The 17,691-nt window shown below is 33.9% G+C and overlaps 2 protein-coding genes across 2 annotated transcripts; both read left to right on the forward strand.

The window, feature by feature from the left end:
• Positions 1 to 3,451: 3,451 nt before the first annotated feature.
• Positions 3,452 to 8,053, forward strand: LOC106401144 (eukaryotic translation initiation factor 3 subunit A). Its single transcript, XM_013841601.3, has 14 exons — positions 3,452 to 3,524; positions 3,658 to 3,737; positions 3,806 to 4,287; positions 4,375 to 4,590; positions 4,681 to 5,049; positions 5,143 to 5,172; positions 5,271 to 5,498; positions 5,624 to 5,785; positions 5,914 to 6,135; positions 6,233 to 6,439; positions 6,531 to 6,737; positions 6,832 to 6,912; positions 7,036 to 7,237; positions 7,340 to 8,053. Exons 2-14 carry the CDS (start codon positions 3,692 to 3,694, stop codon positions 7,867 to 7,869), a joined length of 2,982 nt encoding a protein of 993 aa, XP_013697055.2. The 5' UTR covers positions 3,452 to 3,524; positions 3,658 to 3,691; the 3' UTR covers positions 7,870 to 8,053.
• Positions 8,054 to 12,115: 4,062 nt separating this feature from the next.
• LOC106397196 (probable cysteine protease RDL4) lies at positions 12,116 to 15,671 on the forward strand. Its single transcript, XM_013837771.3, has 4 exons — positions 12,116 to 12,685; positions 14,665 to 14,900; positions 15,035 to 15,175; positions 15,267 to 15,671. The coding sequence occupies exons 1-4, from the start codon at positions 12,184 to 12,186 to the stop codon at positions 15,507 to 15,509; spliced, it is 1,122 nt and encodes a 373-aa protein (XP_013693225.1). The 5' UTR covers positions 12,116 to 12,183; the 3' UTR covers positions 15,510 to 15,671.
• Positions 15,672 to 17,691: the final 2,020 nt, after the last annotated feature.

Genomic DNA, 17,691 nt, shown 5'->3' on the forward strand with positions numbered 1-17,691 from the left:
TGGTGGGCATCCACCTAGTAACTTTATAAACACGTAAACAATATGTTGGATGAATATCTATATTATTAAAACTGAAATACTTTTAGAATTGTTCAGAAACATGGATAACAATATATATGGAAATGTGGTAAAAAAATTGATATCATTATAAAAAGATATAGTGTTATTTTAATAATTTCATTAATATAATTAGATTAATTTTCTTTCCATATTTCACTCAGTTTATCAATTTCATTAATTATATTTACATTAACAATACATCACATCTTTAATTATACTATCTAATAATAATAGTTCAGATTTTTATTTATTAGTTTTCAAAATTAACTTTGTGTCAATTATACAATAAAAATGTAAAATGATTGGATTTTGCATATGGTTAAACGTTCAGTTTAGAGTTATATGTTTTACTAAAACTTTTTTTTTAATTATAATTTTTTATAGTGGAAAATTACGTAGCGAAAAACATAATTCAAAGACATGTTTTTGTTAATAAAATAATAACTTAAATCAAAATAATAAAAATGTATTACATTATTGTCACTTAATTTTTCACTCCATATAAGTATTTTACTAAATTAAAAACTCTTTCTATTCACTTAATTTAGTCAAACACATAGAAAAATCTTATTTATTATTTATAAAATCAGTTAGACATGCAAATTAGCTATCCATTAGGTACTGGTTATTCCTTTCGGGAATCATTTTTTTAATTAGGCTCCGTTTGAATATTTTATATTTATGTGTGGGTTTTGAGTTGGGTCCTTCTAGATCTGGATGAGTTGGTTATGATGTATAGGAACCTGAAAATATCTAATAACCAAATATAACATTATTACACGATTTGGTCCAGGTCTGTTGAATATAATTGGTATATTACGACACATCTAAAATATATAACACTAATTATGAAAAACAAATATCAATGTATAAAAATGTAAGAACTAATGCATGCGCGGGTGCGCGGATCATTCTCTCGTGGTTATTTTAGTGGTATTACAGATGAATTAGTTTTTTTGTGCCCCCGATCAGATGTTTCATTCATATGCGGATTATTCATATCAAAAAAAGTAAATTCGGGCTATCTCTCCTCTCTAGAGAGAGGGGGATTCTCTCTTCTTGTCCCTCTTATCAGACTCATATTCTTCAGAAGAAAGATGAGATTTTCCCTGTTTTCTTATGTAAAATAACTTTGAGTCGAAATATTGAATTTTTGCTTCGTTTGACGATTTTTCTTTCCTGGTGAGGAATTAGTTTCGCTTTGGGCGATTTGTTGAGTATCTTCAAAACAAATAACTCAATAAGTGTTGTTCTTCAAGTTCTATATTTCCCTAATTTGTTTTGAATTCAAATAATTTAATCTCCTTTCTTTCACAGTAATTTCAAATTTCTTTTGTTTTGTGATGAGTTTCTCTTTCTTCATGGATGTTCACTTAATCCTTTCTAATGGGAGTCAATTTCTACTCTCCTTTGTGAAGCCAAATAGGCTTTTAGTTAGTAGAGTATCTTTAAGGAAAGGAAGCTGTGGTATTGGATTTGATCTTGGCTGATTATTATGGAGATTTAGATGAGTCGGCATCTTCCTGAAGATGGTCCGGAAAAAATCTCCCGTAGGTCATCCAAGCTTTCCCGGATTATCATCCGTTGGAGTCTGAGGTTTTCAAGCACAAGCAAAGGATTGAGTGAAAGATGGAGTTCATGGAGTACAAACCAAGGATGATGCAGTAGGTGTGGTGGAGAAGATGAAGTTTCAAACAACAGTGTTCCAAAACTTTTGATACGGTGGAGCTCGTGTCAGAGTGGTGATTGAAGCCACGATCCATCCACCTTTGCCCCATGATTTCCACGTTTTAAGGATCAAGCAAACACTTCATATACATGTGTTAGGTTATACGTTGTTGTTATCTTTTAGCTTGGGATTCGATTTGGGCTTGTAAAATAATATATTGGGCCAGGTTCAATCCGTTTATACCTAAAATTGCTTACAAAGCCTTTTAATGAAATCAGAAGGTTGACAATTTTTTTATATCAATAGTATCATTAGAAAAAAATCTATGGTATATGTAAATTTACAATACTTTTTTATCTATCTTGAATTTATATACTAATTTGGTTTTTAAAAATGATAATTTCAAAAGTAACCATATGACACCAATTATTTATAGACAATATAATAATTTCAAAACATTATTAGATCCTCTACAATATGATATTTGCAAATATTTGGTCATATATTATGTGAAAACAATAATATTAATAGATTCTCCTTGTTTGTATTCTTATTCCCCCTTTTCCTCATTTTATTTTTGCTCTCTTCCACTTTGTCTCTCCCTTAGTCTCATTGCTCGATGATTCTGGGTTTGCTGACTTCTACCGGCAATTCGTCTTGAGTTTGTCAGTGACTCTTACCAGCATCTTCTAGAATAGCGGCGAGACTCTTACGTGAAAAGAGAGGGGAGAAGGTCGGTTTTTAGAGCTAGAGGCGACCCATATCTGATTTCCTTGTACATATCTTCGGCGACTCTTCGACGGTGGAGGCGCATGGCTCGGGTCGGGTCGGGGAGAAGACTCCTCCACAATGATCTTCCTTCCTGCGAGGAGGCGAGACTATTGGAGGAGAGGTTTCAACGGCAAGTAAAACGCGATTCGTTTCTCGGTCCTCGGGGACAACATGTATCAAGGTTGCAACGAAGGAATGGTCACCTCGAGGAACTTACTTACAATGGTATGTGGCAGAGCCTCTACATCCCAGCGTTGGCGGCAATGTTTTCTCTAACCGGTGGTATGAGATACGCATCTCCGGAAACTTGGATATACTGTACTGACCAATGTCTGCTATTGAGGTTCGTCTTTTCATTCTAGATGAGTTTGTCCATTTTTTGGCTGAGGATCATGACGGCGAAAAATGATGGTATGAATTTGAATCTAGGAATGCGCCTATGGTGCAGATGCTGTAGGGCCAAGTTTTTCATGCCCATCATATGTTGGATCCAACAACTTCGTATATTATGGAATCTCAATTCTAGACTTATCCCATTGTATTAGTAAGTGTTTCTGTATCATGAGGTCTAATTAGGAGGTTGAAGAGGCGATAACATTCTGGATTGTAGGATTTTTTTCGTTCTTATTGAGTTTAATGTACAAGGAGAATATTGATTAGGTAGCGTTGAGTCTTTGAAACTGACTTAGGGTGATACTAGATTATCTTTTTGTACTAGTGGTTTAATGTCTGTTGAGGTTCAATCTATTGTACCCAAACTTTGGTGAATATAAAGGTGTTGATTAGCCAAAAAAAGTCCATAAAATGGAGTCTCCCCAATTGAACAACCCATTATTTGATTTATTTCCATAGTTGGGTTTTATTTAAACCAGAAAGATAATTGACGATAATTTCAAAACATTAGAAGCTTGCGGTGTTATTTGCAAATACCAATAATATATATCTTAGAACATATTAAAACGAGAAACCCTAGTCCGTGCGTCCCTTTTCTCCCACCATTCTCTATTCACGGCGACAAGTCCAGGTTAGTGATAAGTTTCGTGGTCGATAGTGATTGGATCTCTTGTCTTTATCACCGAATTAATCTGATTGGGATTGGCATCACTTTCATCATCTTAGCTTCCCAATATTGTATTGATCATTTCAATCCTTTTCAGGCATTGAGTGTATCCCATTTCGGTCGTCTTAAACATGGCGCATTTTGCCAAACCGGAGAACGCATTGAAGCGTGCTGATGGTAAGTTCCATTTAGTGCCCATGGATTTGGTTACAGGGTTAGTGAAATGACATTTGGTGTGTTTGCAGAGTTGATCAATGTTGGACAGAAACAAGATGCCCTTCAGGCACTTCACGACCTCATCACCTCCAAGAGGTACAGAGCATGGCAGAAGCCACTTGAGAAGATCATGTTTAAGTATCTGGATCTTTGTGTTGACTTGAAGAGGGGTCGTTTCGCCAAGGACGGTTTGATCCAGTACCGCATTGTCTGCCAGCAAGTCAATGTCAGCTCCTTGGAGGAGGTAATCAAGCACTTTCTTCATCTCTCTACCGACAAGGCCGAGCAGGCTCGTTCCCAGGCTGATGCACTGGAGGAGGCCCTTGATGTCGATGACCTTGAAGCTGACAGAAAGCCTGAAGATTTGCAGCTCAGTATTGTCAGTGGGGAGAAGGGGAAAGATAGATCTGACCGTGAGCTGGTCACCCCCTGGTTCAAGTTTCTTTGGGAGACTTACAGAACTGTGCTTGAGATATTGCGCAACAACTCAAAGTTGGAAGCACTCTATGCGGTTTGTTTTTTTTCTTTTTTGGGCCTAGGTTATGCTGATTAACCTTTCCTCTCATCTTTAGTTGATTAAGATTTGTTCATTGTGTAGATGACAGCACATAAAGCCTTTCAGTTCTGTAAGCAGTACAAGCGAACAACAGAGTTCCGTAGGCTTTGCGAAATTATTAGAAACCATTTGGCAAACCTGAACAAATACAGAGACCAAAGAGACAGGCCTGACTTGTCAGCCCCAGAGAGCTTGCAGCTCTACCTGGACACAAGATTTGATCAGTTGAAAGTTGCTACTGAGCTTGGACTTTGGCAGGTGTCTTTTCTTTCCACTTGTAATTTTTTCTGATGCTGCTCTCTCTTCCGTTTACTGGAAATAAGTAATAGTGGTTCATTTGTTGTCCAGGAAGCTTTTCGTTCTGTTGAAGATATATATGGATTGATGTGCATGGTCAAAAAGACGCCCAAGTCATCTTTGTTGATGGTCTACTATTCCAAATTGACCGAGATCTTCTGGATTTCTTCTAGCCATCTGTACCATGCTTATGCATGGTTCAAGCTGTTTAGTCTTCAGAAAAATTTCAACAAGAACTTAAGCCAAAAGGATTTGCAGCTAATAGCATCATCTGTTGTCTTGGCTGCATTATCTGTTCCACCGTTTGATAGGTCTCAGAGTGCATCTCACATGGAACTTGAAAATGAGAAAGAACGCAATTTGAGGATGGCCAACCTCATAGGATTCAATCTTGAACCTAAATTTGAGGGCAGAGATATGGTAACATACGCTCTGATGTTACTTTATTGATGTATATATTCCACCCTTTATTTTCTGATTTGTTATTTCTAATCCCGTGCATTTCTTTTACAGCTTTCAAGGTCAGCTCTTCTGTCAGAGCTGGTGAGCCTCTAGCAGCCACATCACACTGTTGATATTCTCTTACTATGGTTTGGAATATGTATCGCCGCCTTACTGGCATCTAATTTTCATGTTTCTAGGTTTCAAGAGGTGTTTTGAGCTGTGCATCTCAGGAGGTCAAAGATCTCTTCCATGTTTTGGAGCATGAGTTTCACCCACTTGATCTTGGCTCCAAGATTCAGCCTTTGCTCGAAAAAATTTCCAAATCTGGTGGGAAGCTGTCGTCAGCTCCTTCTTTACCTGAAGTGCAACTCTCCCAATATGTTCCTTCTTTGGAGAAACTCGCTACTCTGAGGCTACTTCAACAGGTAATGAGTGTTCTTTGTTCTCTACTTTGTGTGTGTGTGTGGAGGTGGGGGGTTAATATTCATTCAACCATTTTGAGTTTCTTTCTTTGTAGTCAAAACTCATACATCTCTTTTTATTTTTCCAGGTGTCTAAGATTTATCAGACTATAAAAATTGAGAGTTTATCTCAGTTGGTACCCTTCTTCGAATTCTCAGTGGTAGAGAAGATTTCTGTTGATGCTGTGAAGAACAGTTTTGTGGCCATGAAAGTTGATCACATGAAGGGTGTTGTAATTTTTGGAAATTTGGTAAGCTTCTGTTGATCTTTTTGTTCAAAATTTCTTACATCATGCCCATCATTGAATGATATAGCTCTTCATTTTTGACTCTTTGGTATATACTTATTTTATTCAATCAAATGTACTTTTCCTATTAGGGTATCGAGTCTGATGGACTGAAGGATCATCTGGCTGTTTTTGCTGAGTGTTTGAGCAAAGTAAGAGCTATGCTGTATCCTGTTCCAAGTAAAGCATCAAAGCTAGGTGGCATATTACCAAATCTAGCGGATACTGTTGAGAAGGAGCATAAAAGACTGCTTGCTCGGAAATCAATCATTGAAAAGAGGAAGGAGGATCAAGAGCGCCAGCAACTAGAAATGGTAAGGCTATTTCTCCATTGTGGTTTTTATACTTATCCATTGATATGACGCTGTACTGCTTAAAGATAATTCCTTGATTTGATGTTTGTTTTTGAAGGAACGGGAAGAGGAACAGAAACGGCTTAAGCTTCAGAGGCTAACTGAGGAGGCAGAACAAAAGAGGCTTGCAGCAGAGCTTCAGGAGAGAAGGAAACAAAGAATCCTGAGGGAGATAGAGGAGAAGGAACTTGAAGAAGCTCAGGCATTGCTGGAGGACACAGAGAAACGCATGAAAAAGGGAAAGAAGAAGACGCTTTTAGATGGAGTAAGTTTACCAACAGAATATGTTAGATATATTGTAGCTCATCACTGGTTTGCAATTACTAATATGGCTCGACTTATACTACTAAATGTAGGAGAAGGTGACAAAGCAAACTGTGATGGAGAGGGCCTTAACTGAGCAGCTCAAGGAAAGGCAGGAAATGGAGAAAAAACTCCAGAAACTTGCCAAAACTATGGATTATTTGGAACGAGCAAAGAGAGAAGAGGCTGCTCCACTGATTGAAGCTGCATATCAGCGAAGACTGGTTGAGGAAAGAGAGTTTTATGAACGCGAGCAACAGGTAAAATGTTACTATTACAGTAGCTTTTCTTCTCGTACAACTTGGCTCTGCGTTGAAAGTATACGAAGTCCTTAATCTCTCTTCTCTTTTTCAGCGTGAAGTTGAACTCAGTAGAGAGCGTCATGAGAGTGACTTGAAGGAGAAGAACAGGTTGTCCAGAATGTTGGAGTTTAAGGTCAGTTTTGGCATGTCTGAAATTACATCACTTTGATTCATTTCAATACTCTCTTGTTTCTTTTCTTCGTATATTTAACTATTTGTTTCCAAGCTACTCAAAATCAAATCTTTGTGTGTCCAGGAAACATTCCAAGGGGAAGTGATTAGTCGTCGACAAGCAGAGTTTGACAGAATAAGGACGGAGAGAGAAGAGCGCATAAGCCAAATCATTCGAGCAAGGAAGCAAGAAAGGGACATCAAGAGGAAGCAGATGTATTATTTGACAAGTGAAGAAGAAAGGATAAGAAAGCTGCAGGAAGAAGAGGAAGCTCGCAAGCTTGAAGGTGAGTGAGATATGTTTCGATAAATACACATCATTTTACATTGATACTGGAGTTATCTAATAGAAGCTCCCTTGTTTCGGGTTTAACTCTTCTTATATATAGAAGCCGAGAAACGCAAGAAGCAAGAAGCTGAACACAAAGCAAAGATGGATGAAATCGCTGAAAAGCAAAGGCAGAGAGAAAGAGAGCTTGAGGAGAAAGAAAAGAAGAGGCGGGAAGAGGTGTTGAAGGGAACTGATGCACCACCTGCTCGCCCTGCAGAACCTGCAGTTGCTACTGCTGCTGGGCCACCAGCATCAGGTGCTGGTAAATATGTTCCTAGGTTCAAGCGTCAGACAGCTGAGGCCTCAGGCCCAGCAGCACCAACACCAGCTGCAGAAGCTGACCGCTGGGCCAACCGTGGACCACCTCCAGCAGATGACCACTGGGGAAGCAACAGAGGACCGTCTCAGAAATCTGACAGGTGGACCGGTGGCAGGGAAAGAGCTGGACCTCCTCCCGCTGAAGGAGGAGACCGTTGGGTCCCTGGTCCTAGAGGCAGTGACCGCCCGAGTGGTGGTGATGCTTGGCGAAGTGGTGAAGAACGACGGTCTCCGTTCGGAAGCTCCAAGCCCAGACCAGCACAGCGTTGAGTAATATTTTTGTGGTCCCCAGTCTGCATGGAATGAAAATGATCTCTGGATTTTCACCTGTTTAGCCAAAGTCTGTTCTTTCGAGAATTAAATGAAACTTACTCAATGTTTTTTTCTCTTATGAGGATTTTAAAAACCTGTAAGACTCGTTTTTGCTCTACTTCTACGAGCCCGCTTTCACCTATCTCTTATTCCTTGGTAAAAGGAGAACAGAGCCCCCATCACAGCATCAAGAGTTTTATTCTCTCATTCTTATGTAGCAGGTTAATATTTTACTGGGTCAATTTATATGCAAAACATCAAATACAAAACAATTAACATATAAGAAGAGAGAGAGAGCAATTATTTTTTGCAATTTCAAATTCATATAGAAGTCAATTTTTTTATTGACCGCCTAAAAAAAAAGTTTATAAAAAGTAGAAGAACGTGAGTAAAATTTTGAAAAATTCATGTTATTATTTGAGCAGTGAATTTGATTATTTTAAATAACAACTTAACTAGACTAATTAAAGTATAATTCACTATTTAATTGATTACAAATTAATATTATAAAAGTTATCTAAAAAGAAAATGGAAAAATGTGTTTGAATAAAAGGAAAAGATAATTCATGTATTTATTTTGTGTTTCATATGGCATCTTTCTTTCTTATTCACTGATTTTTATAATTAGTAGTATATATACATATAATAATTATATTTATCATTATACTAAAATATTAAAATATATTTTACAAAATAACAAAAATTGATTTCTATATTTTGTAAACGTAATAAGTCATGACATATTTTTTTCTAAATTACTAAATTTATTTTAGTATTAAAATTCTAAAAATAGGTATATAAGCAATAACAATAAATTTGATTTATATTTATTTGTTATTCGTGATTTTACAACACCTGGAGGCAGAAGATAATATTTACAAAACATTAATTAAATTATCTGTATTTACTTTTATGTTTTCAAGAATTTCAGAGAATTATAACTTTGTTAAATTTTTTTTTAAAAACTATTAAAATATGATTCTACTTTTATAAAAACTGTATGTTCCAAAATTATTTGTTTTCCTTATAATTATTAAAGTTTGGAAGTTAAAAGACCATTTTGAAAATAAGAAATTATGATTTTATAATAAATAAATATTATTTATTTTTATATTTAAAAGAAAATAGCAGTTTCTATTTTAAATGGAAAAATATATGACTATAGCATATTATTCTCTATTAGAATATTTAGAAATGAATATAATAATAGATAGATAATACACTTATCTTATACGTTAGATATTAAGGTTTTGTTAGTCAACATGTTTGGTCTGTTTGAGTGTTTATTCAGTTATTATACAAGGTATTTCACAATATAATTATACTTATATCAATTATTTTATTTACTTTGATTAATATGATATGTAAAGTTGGGTGTAGTTGAACATTCCTGTGCTTTTGATTTATTTTTAGATTTTGTAGGTATTGGTAATTCCAAGAATTTAGTTTATTAACATCACTTTGTATCAACAACTATATATTTGTTTATTTAATTAGATAACTGATTATAAATTAATTTAATAAAATCTGGTTAAATATAAAAACATATTTTAAAATAAATATATTAATATTGTTATCCAAAAATAATGTTTTTAGATTAAGAAATTGAAAGATTCATAAAATAGTATAAATTTAATATTTGATTAAAAAAATTTGATATTTAAATTAATTGTACATTTATTAATAAATAAAATATATTATAAAAGAATTATGTCAACATGTGCGGGAAAAATACTTAGTTTATATTATATAGTGTTGTATGTGGATTTATTTAGTTCGAACACATAATAGGGCATAAATTTAATGTTTGAGTTTTTAAAAAGTTGATCCTTAAATTAGTTGTACATTTACTAATAAATATTTTATAAAAGAATTATGCCACATGTGCAAGCAAAACACCTAGTTTATATTATATTGTGTTGTATGTGGATTTATTTAGTTCGAACACATAATATCTTATACGCGGATATTACGCAGTTTTGTTTTTCACAAACACTTCAATCGCTTTATTGAACCAATCGAAACAATGTATTACACTTTGTATAGAGAATCGATGGCTTAACCCAATAGAATTCTCCTCAAGTCTAACGACTCAACTCACTATACAAAGCTAAGAAACAAAGCGAACACTTGACTCATTATTTAATAGACTCAACTGACACAACTGCAAACCCTCCAAATGAGCAAGAGTGTTTCTTCAAATCAAACCTCATTTGAATTAGCCACGTCATTTGTTTCCCGCGACTCCTTCGTTATTCTTCTTCCTTCTCACGTATATGTATTCATGCAGTTTATGCAGATGTGTAGACATATTTTAAGTATTATATATTTTATTTGCTATTAATTTTTTATTATTACTTATTTTATTTATTTATTGATTATAGCTATTAGTTGAATTGTTTGAAAATATTTATATGTTAAACTATATTTTATACATTAAATTATATTTGAAATATATTTTATATTCAGTTTTCTATAACTAATGTTTATATACCAATCTTATATTTATATTTATGTAAAAATATATATTCTTGTTCAGCAAATTTAAACAATGCTTGAATTTTTTCTTGTAATGGCTTTGTAAATATATCAGAAGGATTATTATTAATTTTTACTCTTTTACTTGAATCCTCTTCTCATCTTGAAGAAAATCTCACATCAATATAGTTATAGTTTGTTGAATACATCAAGGGTTTTAGTTGTTTTCGTATAAGAATGTAACTAGATTTTGACTCGCGCTTCATATTTTTTGGATTGTTGAGATTGTTGTACATTTTTATAGGAGTTAAAATTTTGAGATTGTTGTACATTTTTATGTTACAAAGTCGTATTATATCAAAAAATAATTTTTTCTAGAATTATGGAGTTTGTGGAGCCATGATACCCTTGTATAATTAGAAAAAATAAAAATATTGTAGTCAAGAATTTGTCATTACATTTTGAAGAAATAAATAGCTTATGGAGTTTGTGGATACACATCAGACATCTAAACACTAGCCCTTTTTTGTTGGCCAAGATAAAAAGGAAGCCATGCCTTGGTTCAGATCTTGAAAGAATGAAGCTCAAAACCTTATTTTTAATCTTTTGCTCTTTCCTTATTGGCTTAGATGCTGGTTCTGCACAATTCTGCTTCAAAGGATACTTCACACCCAATCGTAGTTACGATCTTCTCTTGCTTCCAGTTTACAGACTAGCAATGGATTCGACAACTAGTCAATCGCCAAATTCGCAATAGAATCTTCATCATTAGCATGTACATCCCTGGGACTAAACCAGAGTCTTGTTCAGACTGCATCAAAGGAGCATCATACAGCTTTATTTTTCTTAAAAGAATTAAAATTCTAAAATATAACCTTAAAATAAAAATAATACTACAACATATGTTACCGAACCTTAAACCAATCATGACTTACACCTATATTCACTCATCTATATTATATTATTTAATTTTTAGTATATCTACATGTTTTCAATTTATTTTCCATCAAAATGTTTTTTATAAATTATTTTTAAGATTAAATACATGAGAAGATTTCACATGGTTATAATCGTAAAAGTTATTACAGATTTTTTGTTTCGTCATAAAAAAATCATTGTGATTTTACTATCTTTTTAGGTTACTTTTCCATTTGCTTGAATTTGAGGTATACTTTTGTATTTAAAATCAAGATTTTAGTCTTTTTTGGCAAATCCCTCATATATAAGAGCAATTTCTTTTGTCAATATATATAAGAGCAGATTTAGTACATAATAATTAATCATTTATCCATATAACTAAAAAATTAACCCATATAAAATAAAAATAATCACGCATGTTTACTGCAAACTATAGTTTTCATATTATATAAGAGACTAGTCTAGATTTTTAGGTCTGGTCTTTTGGTTATGTGAAAAATTTGAATGAAAATTATAATCCATAAACGTCTTAATTATTTATCATTTTTAATTGTTAAGATGTAAAACAGTTTAACTGATTTTCTAAGTAAATATTAAGCGTAAAAGTAAAATTTTATATACAATATTATCAAACAATTTCTTGTTTCAGAATCTCGGAAAGATGTTACTGGGGCCTTAAGCCAGTTAAAAAAAGAAGTTTTTATTGGGGCCCTCATGCAAATGTTTACAAGAGTAGGTTTGCCCATTTGTTCACTCCAAAGGACAATTGTAATCTGAGCTAGAAGTACTATAAATACTGCCATAAGCTAGCCAAATTTACACAACACAGAAGTAAAAAAAACGCAAATCAACGTTTTCATCAGTTTAATCATAAAAATGAGAATGCGTAGTGCTAAATCAGCCATTCTGATCCTCTTAGTAGCAATGGTCATCATATCTTGTGTCACTGCCATGGACATGTCCGTCGTGTCCTACGACGATAATCACCACGTGACCGCGGGTCCTGGTCGTCGCCAGAGCATCTTCGACGGTGAGGCTGAGCTGATCTTCGATTCATGGATCGTCAAACATGCGAAAGCATACAATTCCGTTGCTGAGAAGGAACGGCGTTTAACGATTTTCAAGGACAACCTACGTTTCATTACTAACCGAAACGCTGAGAATCTTAGTTATCGGCTTGGTTTGACCCGGTTTGCTGATTTATCTCTACGTGAGTACAAAGAAGTTTGTCACGGAGCTGATCCAGGACCACCCAAGAACCACTTTATCATGACTAGCAGCGACCGATACAAGACTAGTGTTGGTGATGTTCTGCCCAAGTCCGTTGACTGGAGGAAAAAAGGCGCAGTGACTGAAATCAAATATCAAGGCGATTGCAGTAAGTGTTGTGATTTTAAAATTCAATCTAACAATCTGTAGAGCATCATTACTCATTGGTTTTCTATAAATGGGTTTTTAACCCTTATATATTAGCATTTTAAAGTAGTTTAATTATTAAATAATAGAATTTTAAGCTTACAAAATAACTTTACCACTTAAAAATAAACATGTGGCACACTAACCTATTAATAGATTTTGGAAACTCTCTCATATAAGAATATACTAGATTTTGATCCACGCATTCAAAGCGCATTATAATTTTTTGTGAAAGCTTTATATAATCATATTTTCTCTTTATTTAAAGTAGGCATGTGCAAAAAATCCGTAACCCAAAGTCTGAACATAACACAAACCCGAAAACCTGATCTATACCCGGTCGTAAATACCATAATGGGTCTTGTAGTACGGAACATATCTGAATCCGAATTATTTATTAGCCAAACTCGAATGGGTAATCCAAAAACCGGAAAACCCGAAAAACCGATCCGATGTCCATATAATCACAAATATAAATATTTAAAAATTACTTCAGATATTCAATTTTATATTTATTTAGAAATGATATCTAAAAATAAGTATTTAAATTTTAAATAAGTACCTTAAATATCCAGTTCTATATTAATAAGTATTTATTTCTTATGTTTGATTTTAAATTTTGGATCTAACCTAAAATATATCAGAACCAAACCAATATAGCCTAAATCTGAATGATATATTGTTTTTTTTTTATGCTTTTTAGGATGTGATACAAATTAGAACTATAACTAATGTGTTATATCTGAACTCAATCCACATTTACAAATTTACCAGAATGAGATCTACGATGTGATATAAATTAAAACCAAAATTCAAAGTACCCAACCCGTATCTTGGTACATGAACAACGCCCAAGCCTAACTTAAAGTGATTTTTATGTTTTGTTCTGTTAGTTTTATATTTGATAAATATTTCACATCTTTGTTGGAATAATCTGTGAACTATGCTCATAAAAAAATATCAATAATACATGTTCCATCATACCACTAAATATTAACAGTAGCTAAATATTAATATTTATTCTATAATATATATATATATATAGTTTTAATACTCTAACTATAAGAATTGTATTTTAATGTATTTGGTGAAGATTTTGAAGAATTTGTTTCGGATTAATGTACAATTGTATATGTACTAAATAGTAGGCATAAATCATTATTTACTATATTAAATTATTAATTAGTAAAATAATTGATTAGTTATTTAAATTTAGTTTTAATATAAATTGAATTCATTAGTTTCAAAAAGTAATAGATTAGTTATTTAGTTTCTTAATTTTAGGCATGATGTATATTTAATAAGTATAAGTAGAAATAACATGAAAACTAGTTAAATGTAATAGTCTAACATATACTATTTGTAAGTAAATAAAAATTACTTTAGTAGTATTGATTCTTGTTTTTTCTATACTCGCTTTCTTATTTATGAAGGAAGTTAAAGTTACAAAAAAACATATTTATGAAGGAAGTTGACACAATTCAATTTACATGTTTATTGGACATTTGGTTTGTAGTTTATTGGACTAGATGTATGTTTCTTACACAACAGCTTTAAGATAGTCACATGTAAAGGACAAAAAATTTATTTGTCGTCTACGATTCATCTGTCAATACTGAAACATATTTTTCCTTTATATTTTTTTATTAGTATCAGTTATGTCCTTTTAATTAAAACATATATTTTCTCTTAATTCTATGTTTGATAAATCCGTTTGATTGAAAATTATATATTTATTTAAATAAGTTTATCTTCTATATTTTAAGATTTCTTATCATTTCTGGATGTGTCACTCTCACGGTTGGGCCACGCCACATGCGGAAACGTTAGTGTTAGTGACAAACAAGAATCGACACTCACTAGTAACCATTAACATTACCGATATCCTAGTCAAAATGTATAGAAGTTTCATTCTTGCATGCTTTGTTTTTATTTTTGAAGGAAGTTGTTGGGCTTTCTCGACTGTGGGGGCAGTGGAAAGCTTGAACAAGATCGTTACAGGAGAGTTAGTTACTTTGTCCGAGCAGGATTTGATCAATTGCAACAAAGAAAATAATGGTTGCGGAGGAGGAAAAGTCGAAACTGCCTATGAGTTCATAGTTGAAAATGGGGGTCTTCGTACCAACAGCGATTATCCTTACAAGGCTGTTAATGGAGTCTGTGACGCCAGCCTTAAGGTCGGCATAGTTACAATCGCATATATATAAATGATAATATCACTTACGTAAACAACATGAAACGTCAATATTCAAATATTTTATTGTTAAAACTATTTTAGTAGATGTTAAAAAAAAAAAAACTATTTTTGTAGGCAAACAACAAGAATGTTATGATTGATGGGTATGAGAATTTGCTTGCAAACGACGAACATGCTCTTAGGAAAGCGGTTGCTCACCAGCCTGTAACTGCAGTTATCGATTCCAGCAGCCGGGAGTTTCAGCTTTACGAGTCGGTGAGAATTCTTCGCGTTTCTTTTAAAAAGTGGTTTAGCGCAAGATAATTGTGTTATTATATGCATTGAATATTTTTTCCTTACCTGAAAGGGAGTTTTTGATGGAACGTGCGGAACAAACCTAAACCATGGAGTTGTTGTAGTCGGGTATGGGACAGAGAAAGGACGTGACTATTGGATCGTGAGAAACTCGTGGGGCAACACTTGGGGAGAGGCTGGCTACATGAAGATGGCTCGCAACACTGCTGATCCTAGAGGCTTCTGTGGTATTGCGATGCGAGCTTCATACCCTCTAAGGAACTCGTTTTCTACCGATATAAGGTCTATGGCCTAATAAGATGAACTAAATGGAAGGGATCGAGTTGGAAAACAACTTATTCGACTTTGAAAGAAAAATAATGTAGTCGATGGGTTTGGCTTTGTAATATATTTCCAACATGTTTGGGAATGTTCGAGTTTGTATAATATGCATTTATGGATATTTCGTTTGGTTCTAGTGATTAAATTTTCACTTCAAGATATTAGGAGTGAACATGGAAAGTATACTTTTGAATTTAGGGCCATTACCCAAGTCAGCTCTTACAGATAATAAACCAATTAATATTCGTATCTAACTCAGGAAAACCAGATATCTAGACTAACATGTCAGCTTGTCGAAAATGGAGGAAAAAAGTAGGTTTTACAGATTAGGGAGAATCATTATTTCGTTTCTCTGTCCCGTCCTCTTAGCCAAGCTTTGTTACCTCACTTTTATCGTTTCCGGCGGTCGTCAGGTTTCTTTTTGCCGTCGACCTCTCCCTTGTTCGCCACGTCAGCATTTGTCTCTCACCATGTCACCTTTTTCTTGTCTCTGCTGCTTTGGATATCTGATACGGTAAAACTAATCATAAGGTTAGGGTGTCCTAAACTTCTATGGAGAATAGGCAATGTGGAACCAAAATTCACACCGTCAACAATTTGTAACGAAGAAAGCAAACCTTTTTACGGGGGTCTGGGTTTTATACATAGCCAAGGACAAAAAGGTGCTGTAACGATAGAAAAAACAAAATTTAAAAACAAGAGATTTTTATTCCAAATATGCGTATGAGCGTTCCAAAGACAGAATCGTGTAGGACGTCCATTTGGAAGGGAAATTACAATGAAAATCCAATAACACATGCAGTAATACTTATCCACATAATTACAAGACTTGTTCAAGGCCGAGTTAAGCGCAAAGATCTACATAATTACAAGACTTGTACCTAATATTTATGTGCTCTGCCATTGTATTAGGCAACACACGCTTTCTTATTTTCTATTATTCACAGCAAACAGTTTTAGGGTTTTAAGTAGATTTGGAGAGAAAATTCGTTCAGAGCTTTGTATATGAACTCCATTGATTTTTTAACCTTATTCTATGCATTTTATTCAGACTATTGCTATGTTCTGCTTTGCTATGTCAAAGTAGTTCTCTTTGTTACATATAGGGTTAATTAGGGTTATGAAGGATTAGCCAAAACTATATAATTGCTAATGTGATAAAGATATCAATCATTAGAATTGCTATTAATGCTTGTGCTCTAGAGTATCTAACTAGAACTATATCTTAGGATTGTAGACAACTACAACTGTAGGTTCTTCACCTAAATTTATTCTTTTGAGCTAGGTTGCTAAGTACATACAACAGCTAGTCTAGGAAGTTTAATGAACCTATCGGATATGACTTTAAAACGGGTTTAAGGAAGTGTCGATCGATGCTAGAAAGGTAGCAACGATCGACACTCATTCTGGCTTCACATGCGAAAGCTGGAATACTGGACTTAGAAAATTTATTACTCACATGCGAAAGCTGGATATCTATACTTTAGAATTCTAGTTCTAGAATATCACATACATACCTTAAGCATTCTATATCTCTATAATCATGATTGCATGAACTCTAGATCTAGCTATATTCTCATTACTTAAAACCAACCAATCAATTCTGCTTTTTCTGTTTGATTTACTGCTTTTAAATATATTGCTTAGCTTAATCATTGACTGCTTTGAGCTTACTGTGTGTCCTCGCTTCTTATGGATTCGATCCCTAAGTACTACAACTGAACATTTTATTTGAGAGAGTAAAATGTGCTCAAAGGTTAATTTGAGTATTATCGCTAGAGGAAACCCAACCATCTCTCATCTCTTATTCGCGAACTACGATGGCATGTTCTTTTGTAGAGAAGAAACACCTCAATGCGTGGAATTGATGTGAATCATCTACGTATACGGGGAAGCCTCATGACAACAATTGAATAAATCAAAGTCTCCAGTTCTCTTCGGTTCTAAGATTGTAACGTCCATTAAAATTGATCTGGCCCAAACTTGTTTCTGGCATGTGTGTTGAAAGGGAAGTATTATCGCCACTTTTGTCTGATGAGAACCGGAAAAGTCTAAAATCCTTCCTATGGTTAGAACATCTTGATGGCAGCAAAACAAGTTCTAAGTGATGGCCTATAGAGGATGATAGAGACGGGGCTGAGACGATGGTATGGGAA

The sequence above is a fragment of the Brassica napus genome, chromosome A2, assembly GCF_020379485.1.
Source record: "Brassica napus cultivar Da-Ae chromosome A2, Da-Ae, whole genome shotgun sequence".
In the NCBI taxonomy this organism is placed as follows: domain Eukaryota; kingdom Viridiplantae; phylum Streptophyta; class Magnoliopsida; order Brassicales; family Brassicaceae; genus Brassica; species Brassica napus.

Coding starts and splice junctions, on each gene's coding strand:
- LOC106397196 (XM_013837771.3), top strand. CDS start 12,184: ATGAGAATGCGTAGTGCTAAATCAGCCATTCTGATCCTCTTAGTAGCA. Junction 12,686..14,664: donor CAAATATCAAGGCGATTGCA/GTAAGTGTTGTG, acceptor TTATTTTTGAAG/GAAGTTGTTGGGCTTTCTCG. Junction 15,176..15,266: donor AGTTTCAGCTTTACGAGTCG/GTGAGAATTCTT, acceptor CTTACCTGAAAG/GGAGTTTTTGATGGAACGTG.
- LOC106401144 (XM_013841601.3), top strand. CDS start 3,692: ATGGCGCATTTTGCCAAACCGGAGAACGCATTGAAGCGTGCTGATG. Junction 5,786..5,913: donor TTGTAATTTTTGGAAATTTG/GTAAGCTTCTGT, acceptor TTTTCCTATTAG/GGTATCGAGTCTGATGGACT. Junction 6,440..6,530: donor AGAAGACGCTTTTAGATGGA/GTAAGTTTACCA, acceptor TACTAAATGTAG/GAGAAGGTGACAAAGCAAAC.